Genomic DNA, 20369 nt, shown 5'->3' on the forward strand with positions numbered 1-20369 from the left:
CCACGGCACGTGACTGAACTGCTGAATGCTCTCACTCCACACTGCAGGCTTTCAGTCTGCCGTTCTGAATACTGCTGCTGCGCATTCCTCACACGGGGCTTTCTTGGCTGTGCCGGCAAGACAGAAATGTTACCTATGTGCCATGAATAAAAAAAAAATCAATATGTCCACTGTTCTGAGGCTACAAAATGTCAGCCACATTCCTGTTGGCATCCGCCTAGAAAAAGTACACCAGAAATTAATTTTGTACCTTCACAGATTAATAATAATCATATTATTTGATTACTCAATCCACGACTGTTTGTGGGACACTGCTGTGTGCAATTGGCTGCCGGGTTTTGTTCAAAAATATAGTCTTAAGGAATAACAGTCACTGACCAGCAGCCCTCCGTGTCGGTCTCTAGACTGTTTCCTGAGCCAAGCGAATTCATAGTACTTCAGGATATTGGTGATGACAGCACAGCCAACCTCATCAGCCGGTCTTGGAAGAGCAATCACTGGAGGCAGGAAATCATCTCACCCAGCTCCCGTTAACCCAGCAAGCCAAAGCCCTAATGGGAAGGGTGGTCCTAGCTGGACAAACAGTGGGAATGCTTACCAGACGGCGATATCAATGGCAAGCTTTGTGGGGTTAAATGAGACAATAATAATAATCCTTGAATTTGATACGGCGCCTATTACGTCTTTGAGACGTCTCAAAGCGCTTCACAGAATATACTGTAAAGCGAATTATTTATATTTTGTGGGCGAAACACGGCAGCCAATTGTGCACAGCTGCGTCCCCACAAACAGTCATGGATTGAGTGACCAAATTTGTTTAAAGAAATCATTACCACCAGAAAATCGATCCACCAATCGCCTAACAACCGGGTTCCTACTTATTGCTAGGTAAACAGAGGTGTGTGGAGTAAGGAAACTTGCCCAATGTTTTGCCCTGCCCGGGAATTGAACCCAGGTCCTCTCGCTTGTGAGGAGAGTGCTCTAAACACTGAGCTACAGGACTCCACAATGCCTATTACAGTACCCTCGATTAAGTTCTCGGTGGTTCATTCCTAAAATGGAGTTCGGCTATCAGCTCTTAAGAAAAACAGCCACTGTCCAGCAGTAACAGCTCACCTAGATTAAAGCAAGGCTTTCCCTCCCCTTCCAAAATGAACCATCAGTTGAATGCCATTAGTACACATGGTGTCAAGCTTGGCTCAGTTGGCAGCACGCTTATTTCTACAACACTTCCTTTTGATATCGCACCTCAAAGCACTTCACAAGTTCATTTTAAACTCTGAAGTGTAGTTAGTCACTGTTGTGTTTGTAGGTCAGTGTAGAACATTCAACCGTAAAACAGGATGCACAAAGAAATGGTTCACAGAAATAGGAGGAGGCCATTTAGCAGTCAAGCTTGCTCCACCAGTTCACTAATCAGGACAGATCTTTTTAGTTGATTTTTCCTCCATACAGAAAAGACACTAGCTGAAGAGTTCTGAATAATCTACAGCTTGTGGAGGGAAGATTGGGAATTCTGGCGAGTACGGAGTCAGCGTAGTCAAGCCTGGACGTAATGAAGGCATGGATGACAGTCTTGGCTGCCTGAGGGGAAAGATAGTGGCGGAGGCTATTGCAGAGGTGGGGGAAGGTTTCATAAGTGTCTTTAGGTGGAGAGTGCACCCATGAATAATGATGCTATCAGCGCCTGAGGTGAGAAGGCGCTGATGGGAACCAAGCTGATGGGATGGCGACGTTCAACTGGCTCTCATCCAGGACTTGAGTCTCATACACCCCTCGAATGCGGAATTCAATGCAACAGATGAAATAGACTTGGCACAGTCTTACAAAAGGGAGGGAACAACTGTAATGGAAACCTGGTTTAAACATTCCTGAACATTACAAGCATTTTGTTTCACTAAAGAAGTTCTCAAGGGTCAATGGCTACAGGCTGCTCCCAGGTGAGTTGCCAGTACCTGCAGGTTCCCACACGGGCGTAGTTAGGTGGAGGGGGTGGTGGTGGGTTGAGGGGAGGATGGAGTGCTGGAAGAGGAAAAATACTCAACTGAAGAGTATCAATAACCCTAAATGTAATCCTAGAATCCTACAGCACAGAAGAAGGCCATTTGGCCCATTGTGTCTGTGTCGGCTCTTTCAAAATTAGTCCCACTCACCCGCTTTTCTTTCCCCATAACCTTGCGAGCTCCCATTTGAGTTATTATTGAATCTGCTTCCAGCACCTCTTTCAGGCAGTAATAACTCAAATTCAACAACTATGTGCACTAGGAGCAAGGATTCATCAGGTTGGAAGGGTCCTCAAGACACAAGATTCAAGCCCCACATGCTCTAGGCTCATACTCCAATTCACTCCTTGGAGAGCAGTGCATTGAAAGAGAATGAGGAGGGCAAATGAGAAATCTTGTCTTGAGATGAAGGGAGGGAGCAGTGGGAGATGGTCTCATTTACAGCCAAGCATATCGGAAATGGGTCATCTTAAACTACACAGTAGAAATCAGTATTTCACGCGCTCCTATTACATGTCCCTTGAGTATGTAGAATCGTTAATAAAAGGATGCAACTTTTATTAAGCTGCATTACACCACTCTTGTCATATGAAGCCAAGCTGGGAGAATTGAGATGGAATTTCTTCACTCAAAGCTTGCTTGTTCTTCACTCATAGGCTTGCTGTTAATAGATTTATTCCCACTAGACTACAGGACTACATAAGAAGTCCTGAAGCATATTGGTTAGACCACTTGCCTCGCAAGCAAGATGAGGCGGGTTAGATTCCCAGGCAGGGAGAAACCTTAACGCAAATTTCCTTACTTCATGCACCTCTGTTTACCAAGCAATAAGTAGGAATCTAATGTTAGTCAATTGGCGGATCGCTTTCTGGGGGTAATATTCCCTGAAAAAATAATAATGATAATTCTGGGAGCTCAATCCACGACTGTTGTGGGACATTACTGTGCACAATTGGCCGGTGCGTTTCGCCCACAAAATACACAGTCAATTCACTTTGCAGTACATTCTGTGAAGCGCGCTTTGAGAAGTCTCAACAACGTGATAAGGCGATAGATCGAATGCAAGGATGGTTGGCCAAGACACAAAGAGAAACGCCCTTCTCTCTTCAAATAGTGCCATGCCATATTTAACATCCATCTGAACAGAGAATCGGACCAACTGCGCCCGGCTAACACATGTTCTAAAAGTCACATGAAAAAGCCTTCGTAATGACTGATGAAATCACAAGGCTCATATGCAGCAGTAGAATCCACTGCAGGCGTGATGTCTGCTCGACAGAATTGACTTGATCAAAACCCAAACACATAGCCAGTTATAGAGTCATGAATATTTCCAAGAGCCAGCTGACTGAATCACTCCTACGAAGAGCTGGATAAATTAACCGCTTCTTTTACGTGACAGTTCGGATGAAAAACATTCTTTCTAGCCATCACCTGTGGATCACCACTCAATCCTCTCACAGTTGTCAGGTCACAACCGCTGATCACTCAGTAACAATTTCAGATACCAACAGGCAAATCAATCTGTCCAGCTACTCATCCAATTCCCCACAAGTTTCCTTCCACGCATCTCTTTCAAAATCTAATAACAATCCCTAATCTGTAATAATCTAATTAATCTCTAAATGTAATAATTTCACATATTTGCCTACTGTTACACAGCCACTACACTTTGCAGAAAAATCCTGTGAAGTTCTTAGAGACGTATCAATGACGCAATAATAAAAAATAATCCTTGCATTTGATATAGCGCTTTTCACATCTTCTAGACGACTCAAAGCGCTTCACAGAATATACTGTAACCTGAATTGACTATTTGTGGACGAAATGCGGCAGACAATTGCATACAGCAGCATCCCACAAACAGTCGTGGATTGAGTGACCAAATCGTTATTTTATTTTTTTTCTTGAGAGATAATTATCAGGAGCGTAGAATAAGAAAACTTGACCAAGGTTTCGCCCTGCCGGGAATCGAACACAGGTCTTTTGCTTGCAAGGCGAGCGCTCTAACCACTAAGCTAACCAATTCCACGACACGATAGCAGAATTCCAAATACGGTAAACTGCTATATCAAAAGCAAGGATGATTTGCACTTGCTGAAATCACAAGGCACATATTGGCCAGTGGAATCCACAGGCAATCAGCAGAAACAGGCATGCAATCTATTACTGTTTGTAACCTTTTATCTCAAGGATCAGTATTAATAAAACTCTGTATTCGATACAGGTACAATTAAAAATTCTTCACAGGCAACTGTTGCCAAGTGTAGAGACTGTACATTTGTAGATAAACATGACAGCTATTGCAGATATGATTGAATGAAGATTGTCGGCCAGGACAAAACTCCCTTCACTTCTTGAATGGTTCCATGGATCGTCAATTCCCACCGAAACAGATGAAATCTCAGTTTAACATCTCATCACAAAGATGGCACTCTGTGATATTGGGGTGCGTGCCATGTATCATGACGATATTCAGATGGAACTGAACCAAGAATATTCAGACTCCGAGGTGAGAGTGCTACCAACTAATCAGAAAGCCTGACGAAAAGGATTTTTTTTTCATTTCGGAAGCTAACGAATTAGCAGGCAAGTGTCCCCGTCCCAACAACAGCTGAATTACGAATCTGTAAAAATATCATAATATACTCCCTGAATAATTAAGTGAATTCACCCATCCTCACATCTTCATTATTCAAACCTAGACTCCGAACCTCCACAGACAGTTTCTCTCCCACACTCTTCCTCCCCGGCAGTAATCACCACTTATTGATCCCCTTCTCTACATCTCTCATCTCTTTTGTTTTGGAGAAGCCATTGAACGTAGAATCAACCGTCCTTGATTAGCAATCTGACCACTCTAACCTGCACTGGACTGTGGGAGAACATTGCTTCTGGTCTCCAGTCCTTGTTGATAGGCTGTTTCCACTTGTTGAGGAGTACAAAACTAGACGGATGTAAATATAAGACAATCAGTAGACCTTTCAGTGAGTTTAGGAGGAACTGCTTCATACAGAGGGGAGTGAGAATGTGGAATTCGCTTAAGGAAGTAGTGCTTGAGGCAAAAAGAAATTTGCATAGCATTTAACTTGCATTTATATAGCGCCTTTCACGCGGGATAGCATCCTGGAACGCTTGATAGTGTAGAAGTCTGACGCTGAGCGAGGGGGAGAGGTGACTGAAAGCATGATGAAAAATGAAGGTCTTTAGGTGGGATTTGAAGGTGGAGGGGGGGGGGGGCAAGGAGAAGGGATTGAGGGAGAGAGTTCCAGAGTTTCGGGGCCTATCTTAAGAGTAAACTTGACAAATACATGAGGGAGAAGGGTATAGTTGAGGAGAATAAGTAGGGTGAAGGCAAACAACTGGCTCCCTCCACTAATGAAATAACATGACACACAGCCCTAATTGAACACATTTTGCATCAAAATAACTCTGCTCCTTATATTCCATCTCTGCCAAATTGCATTTATACAACAACTTTCATGTCAGAAGGATATCCCAAGGCACTGGACAGTCAAGAGTTTGCACATGAGCTGGGAATAGAATATTTACAGATGCCTGATATCCATCCCATTGATGCTGCATCACCTACCAGAGTAGGTTTATGTTTTATTTAAGAAGATTACTACTACTATCGAGAGATATGCCGCTGTTGTAATATATGAACTTAATACTGCAGGCATTTGCTTCAGACAATAACCACCCACTTCTTACAACCTCAACATTTCCTGATTCTTTACCCAGAATCATTTTCCAAAGTAACCTAAAAATAAAACATTAACACATAACACATACGGATACAAACACACACATATATATACATATATTAAAAATGAACCTAAACCTCGCATAACTTGCAGCCTCAACAGCTTCTTTTGAACAATACTGCACTGAGGCCTGCGTTGCTGGCTGCAATTACCCAGTGCACAAGTAGGTGTGTTCATGCATAAGAGGCCGCATAACCTGGTGCGTCCCCATATTACTCACACACAATATACAGTAACCACAGATAACTGCTTCAGAAGGTCTCTTGCACAGAACTGCAACTGAGGCCTGTGCTGATGGTCCCAACCTAAATCTCATGCATTGTACTGTATTGTGACAGAATGAATAGATACAGAACTATCTGGATTTGCTAACAATGTACGTATAAATTAAACACGTATACTATGTGGCCAACTAGGTTGCAGAGCTGTAGATGCCCACACAGGTTATAGAGATATCGGTCTGAATATATAAGCATACCGGGGTATGTACACCTCGCACATAATATAATGAAGCTGCTCTTGCTAATAATAAATAATAACCGGCCAGGACACCAGGAGAGAGAAACTCACTTTTATTATTCGAACAGGCCACAGGGTATTGTCCACCTGAACAGGCAGATGGAGCCTCGATTTACCATTTTATCCGGAGTACGGCATCTCCGACAATGCAACACCCCCGGCACTGGACACTGGAGTGTCACCTTAGACCCCGTGACTCCAAGTCTCAACGTGGGGTGAAAACCCATAACCTTCTGACTCAAGAGGCAAGAGTGTTCCTCAGTTAGCCAAGCTGACACACAGATCTTTCCCATGTGCTACACGGGTTGCATTAATATAGCGGCCCATATGCTGGGTAGCATTCCCCAGCCCGAAAAACCTGCCTATGTTATAAAAAACATACAGTATACAGAGATCTGTAGCGTAGCGCGAACACGATGCCTCAGATCGGCCTCACAAGCAGAGAGGACCTATGTTTGATTCCCGGGCCGGGCGAAACGTTGGGCAAGTTTCCTTACTCCACACGCCTTTGTTTACCTCGCAGTAAGTAGGCGGTTGTTAGTTGATAGGCGGATCACTTGGTGATAAAATAATAGTGTGGTTACTAAATCCACAACTTTGTGTCACTGCTGTGCACGATTGGCTGCGGTGTTTCATCCACAAAACATAGTCAATTCATTTTACAGTATATTCTGTGAAGCGCTTTGAGATGTCAAGAAGGCGCGATAAGGGGCCATATCAGATACAAGGATTTAATTATTATTATTTCCTGTACTAAACCTGGTGTGTGCCCACACAGGTCTCCCATGTACCAAACCTATTGCGTGCCATATTCTACACACAGTGTACACATGATCTCCTGTGTACTAAACCTGGTGCGTCCATATTCTACACACAATATACACACGGATCTCCTGTGTACTAAAGATCTTTCCCGTGTACTAAAACCGACGCGTGTCCAGATTATACATTATACTCCACACATATTCTTCCCGTGACCTGGAGTGTTTTCATATGTCGTACACACGGGTCTCTCATATGTACTGAACTTGGTGTGTGCCATGCTATACACATCCACGCTCGCATGCGCGCGCACGCACACAAACACAGTACACACAGGTCTTTCCTCTTTATGAAACCTGTTATGCGCATGTAGAGCGCTCGCGTGACACAGGGCGCGCACAGGTCTCTCCCATGTACCAGGTAGACCTGTTGGGGGTTCACATGTGTCCCTCCCGTGTACCGGGCAGATCTGTTGTGCGCTCATGTTATACACACACGTGTCCCTCCCATGTACTGCGCAGTGTCTTAGACATTAGGCACAGAATGTTACACGCAGAGCTTTGCCGGAGTGTCCCACACACAGCGCACACCGGTCAGTCACTCACTCTCTCTATCCTGTGCACTAATACCCCCCACACACCCCCACACCCCACACACACACACCCCCACCACACACACACCCCCCACACACACACCCCCCCACACACACACACACCCACCCCCCACACCCCCACACACACACCCCACCCACACACCCCACCCACACACCCCCACACACCCCCCCCACACACCCCCCCCACACACCCCCCCCACACACCCCCCCCCCACACACCCCCACCCCCCACACACACACTCCCCCACACACACACTCCCCCACACACACACACTCCCCCCCTGACACTGTCAGGAGGAGGTCCGGGACACTCACCGATCACCTCCTTCAGCTCGTAATCTTCCCTGACGATGGACCAGGGCAGGGAGCTGGTGTCCTCAGTCATGGCGGCGGCGGGAGGCCGGGAGGGCGGGCGGCACCGGGCGGGCGGGCGGGAGAGGCGGGAGAGCGGGCGCGCGCGCGCGCGCGAGGCCTAGGTGAGTGGAGTGAAGCCTCGGTGTGTGGTTGAGAGAGTGGCCGGCGGCCTGGCTGTCGCTCTCGCCCTCACCCCCTCCCTCTCCCGCTGTCTCTCACTGACACGAGTTCATCCCCAAACTTCTCGCCTCAGCCGCCCAGTCAGTCACCAGCCATGTCATGTCGCCCTCGGCCCCGCCCCACCCCATCACCAACCGCCACCACACCCACCCGCCCGCCCACCGACCCACCCGCCCACCGACCTCCGGCCCTCATTGGACCCCCGCCCCACGTCCCGCCCTCCCCGCCACCGCTGATTGGCTGCTGCCCACGTCCCTCAGCATTCGCTCCCGCCCCATCGCCAACGGCCGTTGAGCGCCGCCCCTCGTTGGGCGCTCGCCGCGAGTCCCGCCCACCCCACCGCCACTCCCATTGGCTGTTGCCCACGTCCCTCGGCATCGCTCCGTCCCCATCACCAACTGCCATCCGAAGCCACCCCTCATTGGATGCCCCGCCCAGAGTGCCGCCCTGCCTACCGCCGCTTCAATTGGTCAGAGCTCACGCCACTCACTGAGGCCCCGCCTCTCCGTCACCAACCACCACCCACCACCGCTTCCATTGGACGCTCTCCACAAGTCCCGCCTTCTCCCTTGCCGCTTCCATTGGCCGTCAGCCCGGCTCCTCCTACTCATCACCAACGGCCACCCGCCCCGTGTCCCGCCCTCCCCCTCCGCCGCTCTCATTGGTTGTTGCCCACGTCCGTCAACCCGGCTCCACCTTTCCCGTTGACTGCCATGCGCCGCCCCCCTTCTCTCATTGGACGTTATTCCCGAGTCCCGCCCTCCCTCCCTATCGTCGCTCCTATTGACTGGAACCCACGTCAGTCAGGGCAGCAGCTCACACTCCGATTGGGTGGTCGTCACCCAACACCCCCGCCCCTCCTTTGCGGCGCTCCCATTGGGGGAAGTGGGGGGGAGGCGTCTGGGCGGTCCCTCCTCTCCCCATGGCCCGCCCCCTCCCTTGCGGCGCTCCTATTGGATGCTGTTCACGTCCATCACAGCACGGCCGAGCGTTTGATTGGCCAGTTCTCCCTTGGCTCCTCCCCTCCCCCACTCCCATTGATCCCAGGTGGACATCCATGTCCATCAGCAGTGACTGTGCTCCTGGGGGTGGGGGTGAGGGGTGTGGGGTGGGGGAGAGGTCTCCCAGGAGCTGAACTGGCTCCCAAAGCGGCTCATCGGCTGGACCTGGAGGGGCCGACCAGTCACCGGGGGGGGGGCAGGGAATCCCCCGAACCCCCCACCCCCAGCTCCTGGTGACCCCCCCCCCACAGCCAAAGCCCCAACTAACTCACTAACTAACGGGGAGGGGGGGTCCGAGCCGGACAAGCCCTGGGAAAGCTTGGCCGGGCAGCGCTCTCGATGGCCGAGCTGCGCGTGGGTTTGGCTGGTTAGACTCCAGCAGTTACCCCAACGCACGCTCTGGGCTCCCCCACCACCCCCCATCCCCCCCCACAAGCCTTGGCTCTCGCCAACCTGCGCCTGATACTCTCCGGAATTAGGTGAAAGGGGTGGGGGGCGTCCCTCCAGAGAGAGAGCGAGAGAGAGAGAGAATGCCAACCATCTATCTCTGGGATCTCCACGTGGAGGTGGGAGGCGGGGAATTCTCGGCTGAGGTTTGGAGACTCTGAAGCGACGGCGACGGGTTTCCACGTGCGTCAAGACACCCGGCTGAGCGAGGAAAAAAAAAAATCCATCGGCAGGAACCACCCACCCCCACCGTACGTACGGCCTCCCCTCCCACCACTTCCCCTCAGCCCACAAATACTCTTACCACTCATCATCACACCCAACAACAACGACTTGTGCCCCTCACGCAGGGTAGAGTCCCGGTGAGCTTGACGTTGGTGGAGCACAGCGTCGATCGGGGAGGGGTGGAGGGGTCGGGGGTGGCGAGGGAGGAGGTGATCATAAGCATTAGAAGAGGAAGGACTTCAGGCGTGTTCTTAGAGAGGGGAAGGAAGGGATGAGGCTGAGGGATTGCGAAAGAGAGTTACAAAGATTCGGGGGCGTAGCAACTGAAAGTGCCGTTGCTGATAATGGAGCGGAGGGGGCGAGGGGTAAGCAAGAGGCCAGAGTCAGCCGAGCGGAGGTGCCGGCTAGTTGACTGGGGAGTAAACAGGTCAGAAAAGGAGTTTCCCCCCCCGATTCTTCCCCTACCCCACAAATTCCCCCACCCCACCCGCCCCCAGCCCCACAAATCCATCCATCCACACCATTCCCCCAACCCCAATATTCTCCCCATTCCCACCCTCCCCTCCCACGTCAACATCTCCGCCATTTTATCTGAGCGATTTTTGGCACCGGGAGAAACTCCCTTCTCTTTTCCAATATCGCCATGGGATCTGAACATCTCTTCCGAAGGACATCAACTCCGACCAATGCACCCCCTCCCCTCCGATACTGGACTGGAGCGAAAGCCTGGAACTGTGAGCTCAAAAGTGCGCGAAGCGATTCAAGCTTCAAAAGGGATTTGAAGGAATGTCACTCAGAGCCATGGGTTGCGTCTGACCCGGGATGGTGGAGGAGCTTTTCCAGGAATTAGGATTTAAATTTCTGGGAAGCGTTGGGCAGATTTAAGGCTCGGTTTCCGAGATTGACGTTGCTCAGAACTGCACCACTATCGACTGTGGTTACAGCACCATCTTGAGGCCTGAGTGCCAAGTTTACACCACCTGCCCTCACAATTTAACCAATGTGGGGAGCAGCACTATATCAAATGCAAGGATTATTATTACACACTCACTCACACTCGCTCACCAACAACTACCCCACTTCCCGACACATTCACTGTCTCTCGCATACATTCACTCACTCTCTCTCTCGCACACACACAAATAAATATCTCGCCCACACACTCCAACTCACACCGTCTCCCACAGCACCAGCAAGTGCATAAAGCATATTTTCAGACAAGGGGAAAAATATAAGGTCTTTTTATGTGCTTTTTTTTGTAAAATGATTCCACCAACACCGGACTTCCAGAGTCTCTCAGTCCCGTTTGTTGGAAGAAACGTTACACCGTTGAGACTCAACAACAACTCAACAACAACTTGCATTTAGATAGCGCCCTTCAAACTAGCACAGTAGCGTCTGGGAGAGAGAACATAAGAATTTGCTGCCGAAAGAAGACCAAGGTCCATCCTGGCAGTCGCTTGACATGTCGCGCCCCAAATTATTCACGGTGTCCCCAGATATTATTTTCTAGCAGAAATCTATCCAATTAGATCTTGAAACCAACGACATTTTCTGTTTCCAACCGTATGCTCTGAGATGCTACCCTGAGTGGAGGGCGCTATATAAGTGCAAGTTGTTGTCGTCTCCCAAGGGAGCCTGTTCCATATGGTTACTACTCTCTCACTGAAGTAGCGTTTCTCAGATCCATTCTGAATTTAGTCGTGTCTTCTGGTTTTACTGTTCATTACAAGATAAAGCAGCTTATCATATAAAAGCTACCGTCTTCGTTGGCCTCAGAAACTGGGTCTCACTGTTTCTTCAATGAATGGGGATGGGGAGACCCAGGAATCCTGAGCTCAGGCACATACTAACGTAAACAACAACTTTCCTTTACATACCTAGGATAAGACCTTGCAGTACTTCACAATGAAGGAGAGGGGACCTTAGCCATAGTCAAAGAGGTAGATTTTAAATTGGGGTTTAAAGACAGATGGAGAGAGGGCGAGACGGAGGCAAAGAGGGAGAGAGTTCCTGGGGTTAGGAGTGTACCAACCGAAGGCGATATTATTTTTCCCTGCAGGGTGCGGGCAAGGGAGGGTAAGAGATGTATGCGAGTCCCGAAACAGAACAACACCCCTCCCTACAGTTCATTTCTAAACACACCCACGACCTCGGGGGAGATTGAAAACGCACAAGAGCAAACTGATAATGTGCATTTCTATCTCGCCTTTCAGAATCGTCACACTTCTGCTAAACGCGAGTCAAATGTGATAGAGAAGGAGAATGATCAGAGGCACTGATGGAGAGATAAGGTCCGTACAGAGTGGGGCAAAGTGGACATGAGGACTGGGCCAGCAATGGTGTGGAGATGGGATTGAGGGGAGCGAGCTAGAGACTAGAGAATGGGAGCGTAGAGCCTGGTGAGGATGGGAGTGATGAGTGTGCCTTGCGGGAGGGAGAGCAAGGAGCAGAGTTCTGGGATAACTTTTCCCATCCTCTTCGACACCCCTCTCCTCTCCCCTCCACTCTAGGAGTCCAACCAAACACACCTCCCCGCTGGAGTACCTTGGCGCAGGTATCTATAGGAGAGAGTTCCAGAGTTTCGGGGGGGGGCTTAGTGACTGAAGGCACGGCCACCTACAGTGGAACGGAGGGGGACGAGGGACCAACAGGAGGCCAGAGCCAGCCGAGCGGAGGCAGCGGGTGGGGAACGGGGGGGAGGTTGAAGCAGGTAGTGAAGGGATTATAGACGAGTGCGAGGATCTGTCGTGTGACAGGGAGCCAATGGAGTCTGGTGTGATGGGGGTACGGAGTTCAGCGTGGTTGAGAACCCAACGAGTTTACCTCTCCTTCCCCCCCCCACAGGCCATGCCTTTACGCCTCCCCCTTCTCTCCCCTCCCCTCACCTCTCTCAGCGCCCTCCGCCCCTCAGGGCAAGGAGAGGGCCCGAGACAGCCGGTTCCAGAACCAGGACTTGGTGCTGGGGTTGGTGTAGTCACACAGTGTGATGTGCCGCAGGATGCTGGGAAACTCCTTCTTGATGGGCTTGTACTTGACGGGTATCAGACGCTTGTCCCGGGCCCCTGTTTGGGTCAGACACACAGCGTCCGTCACAGCGTCAGTCAGACCATCCCACAGTCTCCATCACAGTCAGACAATGTCTCTCACACACACACACACACACAGTCTCCGTCACAGTCAGACAATGTCTCTCACACACACACACACACACAGTCTCCGTCACAGTCAGACAATGTCTCTCACACACACACACACACAGTCTCCGTCACAGTCAGACACACAGTTACAGTCAGACAATGTCACGCACAGTCTCCGGCACAGTCAGACAGTCTCTCACACACAGTCTCTGTTACAGTCAGACAATCACAGATAGTCAGACAATCTCCGTCACTGATGGAGGACGGATATCTGTCACAGACAGGCAGACAGGCAGACAGGCAGGCTGGCAGGCTGGCAGTCTCCCCGCTCACAATTGGTTGTGTTTACCTGGACACAGGCTCAGGGCGAATTTGGTCTGAAAATCACACTCGTCGCTAACCAAATAGTCGTCGGAGATGACCGCCACCATCCGCCTACACCTGTAACACAACAACAAATGCCATCTACACAACGCCTTTCACATCAGGAGGACGTCCCAAGGTGCTGGACAGTCAGGAATTTGCACCCGAGCTGGTGGTTGGGATCAGGAGAGGTGAGGGGCATGGAGGACAGGGGATGAGGTTGACCAAAGTCGCGGTTGAAGAGGAGGGTCTTGAAACGGGTCTTGAAGGAGACATGGGAGGGGGAGAGGTGGAGGGACTATGGGATGGAGTTCCAGAGGGTGGGGACAGAGAAGCTGAAGTCCCGCCCGCCAATGGTAGGGCGGGCGAGGCGGGGGATGTGAAGCAGGCCGGAGCCCACTGACTGGAGGGAGCGGTCAGGCTGATAGGGGGGTAGCAAGGCCATGGAGCACTCTGAAGATGAAGACCAGGATCTTGAATGCGGAGCCTAACCCCCTGACGCTTGACAGTCACTACACCTGTAACAGCACACCGGGCTCACCTCTTCTCGATGAGCTCGCCAGCGATGGTCCACACACAGGTGCCAGGCAACACGTCGCGGTCGAAGACGCAGAGCTTGAGGTGCGAGCTGGACTGCTCCAGCTGGCTGATCATCTCATGTACAAACCCGATGTCGGCCTGACAGTAACAGATAAAGGCATCGAACAGCTCCGGCATCGCTCCTGGGGACCCCACAAACAACCAGCGTTACCCCCAGTGTCCTGTAACGTAACGTAGCCCATTTCCCCCTCCACCTCCCTCCTCAATGTACCCTTCTCCCCCCTGCTCAATGTAACCCTCTCCCCCTCAATGTACACCTCTCCCCTTCAATGTACCCCTCTCCCCCTCAATGTACCCCTCTCCCTCTCAATGTACCCCTCTCCCTCTCAATGTACCCCTCTCCCCCTCAATGTACCCCTCTCCTCCCTCCGATCCCCCCCTTAGGCAAGTTTCCTTACGCCACGTGCCAGAAAAAGGTCCTTCGGGGCAGTAGACCCTCAACTACTGCTCCGAAATATGGCCATCAGGAAAACGGCCTTGGCGTACAACGTACCTGTAGGGTCGTCTTTGGTGGTGATCCCCATGGATGGCAAAGTCCTGGGGCCGCTGCTGTCCACGGCGGCCACCTGGAGCGGTTTATTCAGGTATCGCCTGCAGTTCTCGTCTGGAAACAACAGGAAGGTCTTTAGGCGGCATTTGAAAGCAGGGAGGGAAGGGGGGCGAGGTGGAGGACGAGAGGGAGAGAGAGAGAGAGAGAGAGTTCCAGAGTTTCCGGGCGTAGCGGCTGAAAGTGCGACTAAATCAAATGCAAGGATTGTTATTATTATTATTATTATTATTTCTGAATTTAAGCGACAACCGTATAGATTATTGATATTACTGTTATTGGAGCTGCTATTAAACTCCTCCCTCCTCCACCCCACTCTCCCCCCCCCCCCCAGCCGCGCAAAAATGGGTCAATTCTCCCTCTCTCTCTCTCTCTCTCAAGGGAACAGGAAGAGAAACGGGAAGCGAGAAAAAATTATGTTGTTCTTATTTGCAATCGTAGAGCGCCCTTTACCCGGATCAGCGCCTCGGGACGTCCTCCCGACGTGAAAGGCTGTTGTTGTGGCTGTTGTCAGCATTCCCGGAGCGCTTAACAGTGGTGAATCTTAACGCTGAGCCGAGGCGACTCAATCCACGACTGGTCGTGGGACGCTGCTGTGTGAAATTATCTGCCGCGTTTCGCCCACAAGATACCCTGGGGAGCGAGGGAGCGTCGGAGCTGACGGGCGTTACCAATATCCGGGCTGACGTCCTCCAGAATGTCCTCCCGCTGGATTCTCTTGAGCAGCTGCAGCAGGAGACCCACAGAGGAGGGCTTCTTCACCTCCCAGTCCTGGAGCAGTTTTCCGGTGGGATTTTCCTGGCTTTCGTAGCTCCTGATCTCCAGGTACTCGAAGCCCATCTCCTCGGCCAGGCCTGTCCAGTCGGTGGCCACCACGCTCCTGGGGTTCAGGTACAAGGCCAGCCTCCTCCTGACGTGGAAGTTCAGGGCCACCATGGGGACGCTGAAGTAATCAACGTCCTCCTTCGCCTCGTCCACCTTGGTGCAAGCGGACATCCTGTCTGCGACGAGAACTAACAGGGCGAAACGACGGGCAAGGTTCCTTACTCCACACGCCTCGGTTTAGCTGGCGGTAAGTGGAAACCCGCCTTGTTAGTCGATCGTCCGATCGCTTTAATGACCCCCTTAAAAAATATATAATAATAATAATCGGGTCACTCAATCCACGACTGTTTGTGGGTCACTGCTGAACCCTCGACTCCCTTGCTCCCCCTGAAATCCAGGGCTGTCTCCAAAATCCCTCCCCTGGTCTATCACCTCCTCCGCCCACGCCCCAAACTGCCTCCGTCCTCCTCCCCTCAAAAGGCCGAGTGGGAAAGAGGGTCTTTTGGTGACCTCTTTGTGTCGGAGATCGAAACGTTCCCGCTTCGGCTGCAATCCTCCTCCCCCACGTCCCCTTCCGCGCCCTCCAGACCGTCCACGCCACCTTCCCCTTGCGCCAAGGCACCTGCCACTCCCTCCCTCCCCCTCAACCGCCATCTCCCAGCTGGTGATCTCCCTTCCTCTCCCCGCTGCTGGCCGACAAGTCACTCTCTCTCCTCAGGTTCTAATCCTCTTCCCCTTAAAACCGGTGTCGTCACTCCCCCCACCCCCACCCTCAACACACCCTCCCACTCCCTCAAAAAAAGACTCACCCTTGAACCCCTGGGACCTCACAAATTACTGAGCCCTTCCTGGCCAAAGCTCTGGAACCAACTCTGCTCTCACACACCGACCGCGCTTGTCAAGGTCTCCAACCACATCCTCTCTCTCACATCTCCTTGTCCTCTCTTTCTTCCCCTTCTCTCACTCTCCCCTCCCCTCCCACCCCCCCCAACCCCCCTCTCACTCTCTCATTCTCTTCTCCCACTCTCTCCCATCCCATCTCTCTCTACCATCCCATCCTTTCTCTCTCCCCCATCCCATCCTTTCTCTCACTCCCATCCCATCCTTTCACTCCCATCCCATCTTTTCTCTCTCTCATCCCATCCCATCCTTTCTCGCTCTCCCATCCCATCCTTTCTCTCTCTCATCCCATCCAATCCTTTCTCTCTCCCATCCCATCCTTTCTCTCTCCCTTCTCCTCTCTCTCTCATCCCATCCCTTCTCTCTCTCCCTTCTCCTCTCTCTCATCCCATCTCTCTCTCCCTTCTCCTCTCTCTCATCCCATCCCTTCTCTCTCTCCCTTCTCCTCTCTCTTTCTCCCACCCCCCCTCCCGTTCTTCCCCCCTTCTCACTCTCTACCCCCCTGCATTTCTTTCTCCCCCATCTTTCCCCCCCTCTCTCTCTCCCACCCCCCATCCTCTCCAGTTCTCTCTCCATCCCTTTCCCCATCTCTCTCTCCCCCCCCCCCCCCCATCCCTGCTCCCCTCACCTCCCCAATCCTTACCTGCAGCTGATGACCATTAAACACACATTTTCTTCTTATTTGGCAGAAAAATGACACCAAGAAAAAGTTTATGTTCCTTAAAAGTTTGAAAGGACCTTAAACCTGACCAGTCTGTGATGACTGTGTGTCTCTGACTTTACTCTGATCTCTGTCTGTCTCTGTGTCTCTGTCTGTACTCTGTGGCTCTCTGCGACTTGTCTTTGATTTCTCTCTCTCTCTCTCTCTCTCTCGTTCTGTCTTCACTCCGATATTTGTGTGTGTGTCTCAAACGTTACTCTGCTGCTGTCACTCTCTCTCTCAGAGTCTCTCCTCCTCTGCGTCTCTCTCAGTGGCTTTACTCTGTGTGTCTGTTTCTCTGTGAATTTACTCTGTGTGTCTGTCTGTCACTGTGGCTTTACTCTGTGTGTGTGTGTCTCTCTCTCTCTCAATGGCTTTACTCTCTGTGTGTGTGTGTCTCTCTCTCAGTGGCTTTACTCTGTGTGTGTGTGTGTCTCTCAATGGCTTTACTCTCTGTGTGTGTGTCTCTCTCTCTCAGTGGCTTTACTCTGTGTGTGTGTCTCTCTCTCTCTCTCTCTCTCAGTGGCTTTACTCTGTGTGTGTGTGTGTCTCTCTCTCTCTCTCACTCAGTGGCTTTACTCTGTGTGTGTGTGTGTCTCTCTCTCAGTGGCTTTACTCTCTGTGTGTGTGTCTCTCAGTGGCTTTACTCTGTGTATGTGTGTGTGTGTCTCGCTCTCAGTGGCTTTACTCTCTCTGTGTGTCTCTCTCTCTCAGTGGCTTTACTCTCTGTGTGTGTGTCTCTCTCTCAGTGGCTTTACTCTGTCTCTCACTCTCAGTGGCTTTACTTTGTGTCTCTCTCTCTCAGTGGCTTTACTCTCTGTCTGTGTGTGTCTCTCTCTCTCTCTCTCAGTGACTTTACTCTGTGTCTCTCTCAGTGACTTTACTCTGTGTCTCTCAGTGACTTTACTCTGTGTCTCTCTCAGTGACTTTACTCTGTGTCTCTCTCAGTGACTTTACTCTGTGTCTCTCAGTGACTTTACTCTGTGTCTCTCTCTCTCTGTGTTAATCAGGTTCCAGTTTCCCTTTTCTCTGAACAAACTCTGGTTTCCTGATTCTCACTCTGACTCGTTTCGTGGAAGTGACGTTCTTCACTGATTCACCCCTCAATCTCCACTCTCTGTTTGCACAGAGTGACAGAGTGAGGGGGAGAGAGAGAGAGAGAGAGAGATACAGGAAAAGAGAGAGACTAAGAGATACAGGAGAGAGAGAGAGAGAGAGATGGAGTTACAAGAGAGAGAAACACAAGAGAGAGAGAGATACAGGAGAGAGAGAGAGAGAGAGAGATGGAGTTACAAGAGAGAGAAACACAAGAGAGAGTGAGAAAGAGACAGAAGAGAGTTAAAGTACAGACAGAATATAAGAGAGATATAGATCGAGGGAATGAAAATTAGGACAGAGAGAGAGAGACACGATACAGAGCCACAAACCACACAGAGAGAGACAGAGACAGGAAACAGTAAATGAGAGCGAGAGAGAGACAAGAGGGAGAGAGAGAGAGATAGAGGGAGTGAGAGAGCTACAGGACAGAGAGAGTTACACATATAATAATAATAGTAAATAATCCCCGCGTTTGATAAGGCGCCTTATCGCGTCTTCGAGACGTCTCAAAGCTCCCGACGGGAAACATCGTGAGGTGAACCGACTGCGTGTTCTGTGGGGACGGCAAACGGCCACAAATAGAATCGGTCACTCCCCACGCGGCGGCTCGCGGGACGAAGGGCTGCGCGCAAACCGGGCTGCGGCCCCGAACCGAGGGGACGAGGGGCAAGTGGGAGGCCAGATCCAGCTCCTCGGGGTGGGGGTGAAGGAGAGGGGAGGAGGTGACCGTAAGCACGGTCGAAGAGCAAGGTCCTCAATCGCGATCTAAAAGAGGGGAAGGGGAGGGTGGGGGGGGGTCCCCCGAGGCGGAGGGATCGAGGGAGAGAGTTGCGGGGGGGATAGAAGCTGAAGGCACGACCGCCGATGGTGGAGAGGAGGAGGGGAACGAGGGAGCCAGTCGGGCGGAGGCGGGAGAGGAGGTCAGGGAGAGGTAGGGAGGTGTCAGGGCGTGAAGGGATCTTCAAATTCTTGATTCATCATCAGAATCACAAAGGGAGAGGATTAGGGTGGAGTTATTTTGCATGGGGGGGGTGAGGGGGTGGGCAGGCGGGGGGGTGAGGGGGTGGGCAGGCGGGGGGGGGTGAGGGGGCGGGCAGGCGGCGGGGGGGGTGAGGGGGCGGGCAGGCGGGCAGGCGGGGGGGGTGAGGGGGCGAGCAGGCGGGGGGGGGTGAGGGGGCGGGCAGGCGGGGGGGTGAGGGGGCGAGCAGGCGGGGGGGTGAGGGGGTGGGCAGGCGGTGGGGGTGAGGGGGTGGGCAGGCGGGGGGGGTGAGGGGGTGGGCAGGCGGGGGGGGGTGAGGGGGCGGGCAGGCGGGGGGGTGAGGGGGTGGGCAGGCGGTGGGGGTGAGGGGGTGGGCAGGCGGGGGGGGGGTGAGGGGGCGGGCAGGCGGGCGGGTGGGGTGGGGGAGGCTTTTAGAACTCAACCAGCAACCAGCAGAGCTTTGGGATCTTTGCAGAGAGGATTAGGGAAATAATTGCCAAGGAAAAATATGCGGTGCATCCGGGAAAGTAGGGCAGTGGGAATGAACAGGGAGATCCTTCCGAGGGCTGAAGGGCCAAATGGTCGGACGCATCCTGTTTACCTAATTCCGGAGAGTATTAGGCGCAGGTCGGCGCGAGCCAAGGCTTGTGGGGGGGGCGGGGGTGGGGGTGGAGCCCAGAGTGTGCGTTGGGGTAACTGCTGGAGTCTAACCATCTAAACCCACACACACAGCTCGGCCATCGAGAGCGCTGTCCGGCCAAGCTTCCCCAATGCTTGTCCGGCCGAGGACCAGCCTCCCCGCTAGTGAGTGAGTGTGTGAGTTAGTTAGTGAGTGAGTGAGTGAGTGAGTGAGTGAGTAGTTAGATGGATAGTTAGGGCTAACATAACATAACATAACACAACATAACATAACAACAATCGTAATAATCCGACTCAGCGCCTTATCACACGGTCGAGACGTCTCAAAAGCAGACGGTCAAGCGGACTGACCGCGAGGGCGAAACCCGGGAGCCAACGAATCGCGGGCAGAGAGCGTCCCGCAAACGGCGGCGGACTGAAGCGACCGCGCCCCCACCCCCCCCCACCCCCCCCCCCCCCGCCCAATGAATCAATAACATTAATCATTCATATCAATTAAGAAACCAACGAACATTAATGACCAATTGATCACAGTTCAGATTTTTTTTTCGCCCAAAGCTCTGGAGCGCAGTAACACAGTGAGTGAGCGGTTTCCACTCACAATGTCTTGCGTTTACGCAGTACGGAAGTGTGTTGCGTGTGTGTGTGGGTGTGTGTGTGTGTGTGGTGTGTATTTGCCTGTGTTTGAGTTGAGCCAATGTGCATCA

At 51.9% G+C, this 20369-nt stretch overlaps 2 protein-coding genes across 4 annotated transcripts in view; both read right to left on the minus strand.

Moving 5' to 3' along the window:
• The window catches only part of oxsr1b (oxidative stress responsive kinase 1b), an 87733-nt gene extending 79651 nt beyond the window's left edge, over positions 1–8082 (minus strand). Inside the window, exon 1 of the mRNA XM_042332515.1 lies at positions 7980–8082. Within this exon, the coding sequence (XP_042188449.1) occupies positions 7980–8049 (70 nt within the window). The 5' untranslated portion in view covers positions 8050–8082. The remainder of the gene's footprint in view (positions 1–7979) is intronic.
• A 3013-nt stretch (positions 8083–11095) lies between these two features.
• Positions 11096–17050, minus strand: myd88 (MYD88 innate immune signal transduction adaptor). 3 transcript variants are annotated; one of them, XM_042332315.1, is made up of 6 exons: positions 16890–17050; positions 15193–15587; positions 14468–14578; positions 13916–14096; positions 13361–13452; positions 11096–12936 (listed from the first exon to the last, which is right to left on the minus strand). In XM_042332315.1, exons 2-6 carry the CDS (start codon positions 15515–15517, stop codon positions 12782–12784), a joined length of 864 nt encoding a protein of 287 aa, XP_042188249.1. In that variant the 5' UTR covers positions 15518–15587; positions 16890–17050; the 3' UTR covers positions 11096–12781. The 3 variants fall into 3 exon arrangements, with proteins under 3 accessions (XP_042188249.1, XP_042188247.1, XP_042188248.1); XM_042332313.1 differs by having other exon boundaries at positions 15193–15645; XM_042332314.1 differs by lacking the exon at positions 16890–17050 and adding an exon at positions 16156–16296 and having other exon boundaries at positions 15193–15645.
• Between the last annotated feature and the right edge of the window lie 3319 nt (positions 17051–20369).

The sequence above is a fragment of the Callorhinchus milii genome, unplaced genomic scaffold, assembly GCF_018977255.1.
Source record: "Callorhinchus milii isolate IMCB2004 unplaced genomic scaffold, IMCB_Cmil_1.0 Scaffold2, whole genome shotgun sequence".
NCBI classification, from domain to species: Eukaryota; Metazoa; Chordata; class Chondrichthyes; order Chimaeriformes; family Callorhinchidae; genus Callorhinchus; species Callorhinchus milii.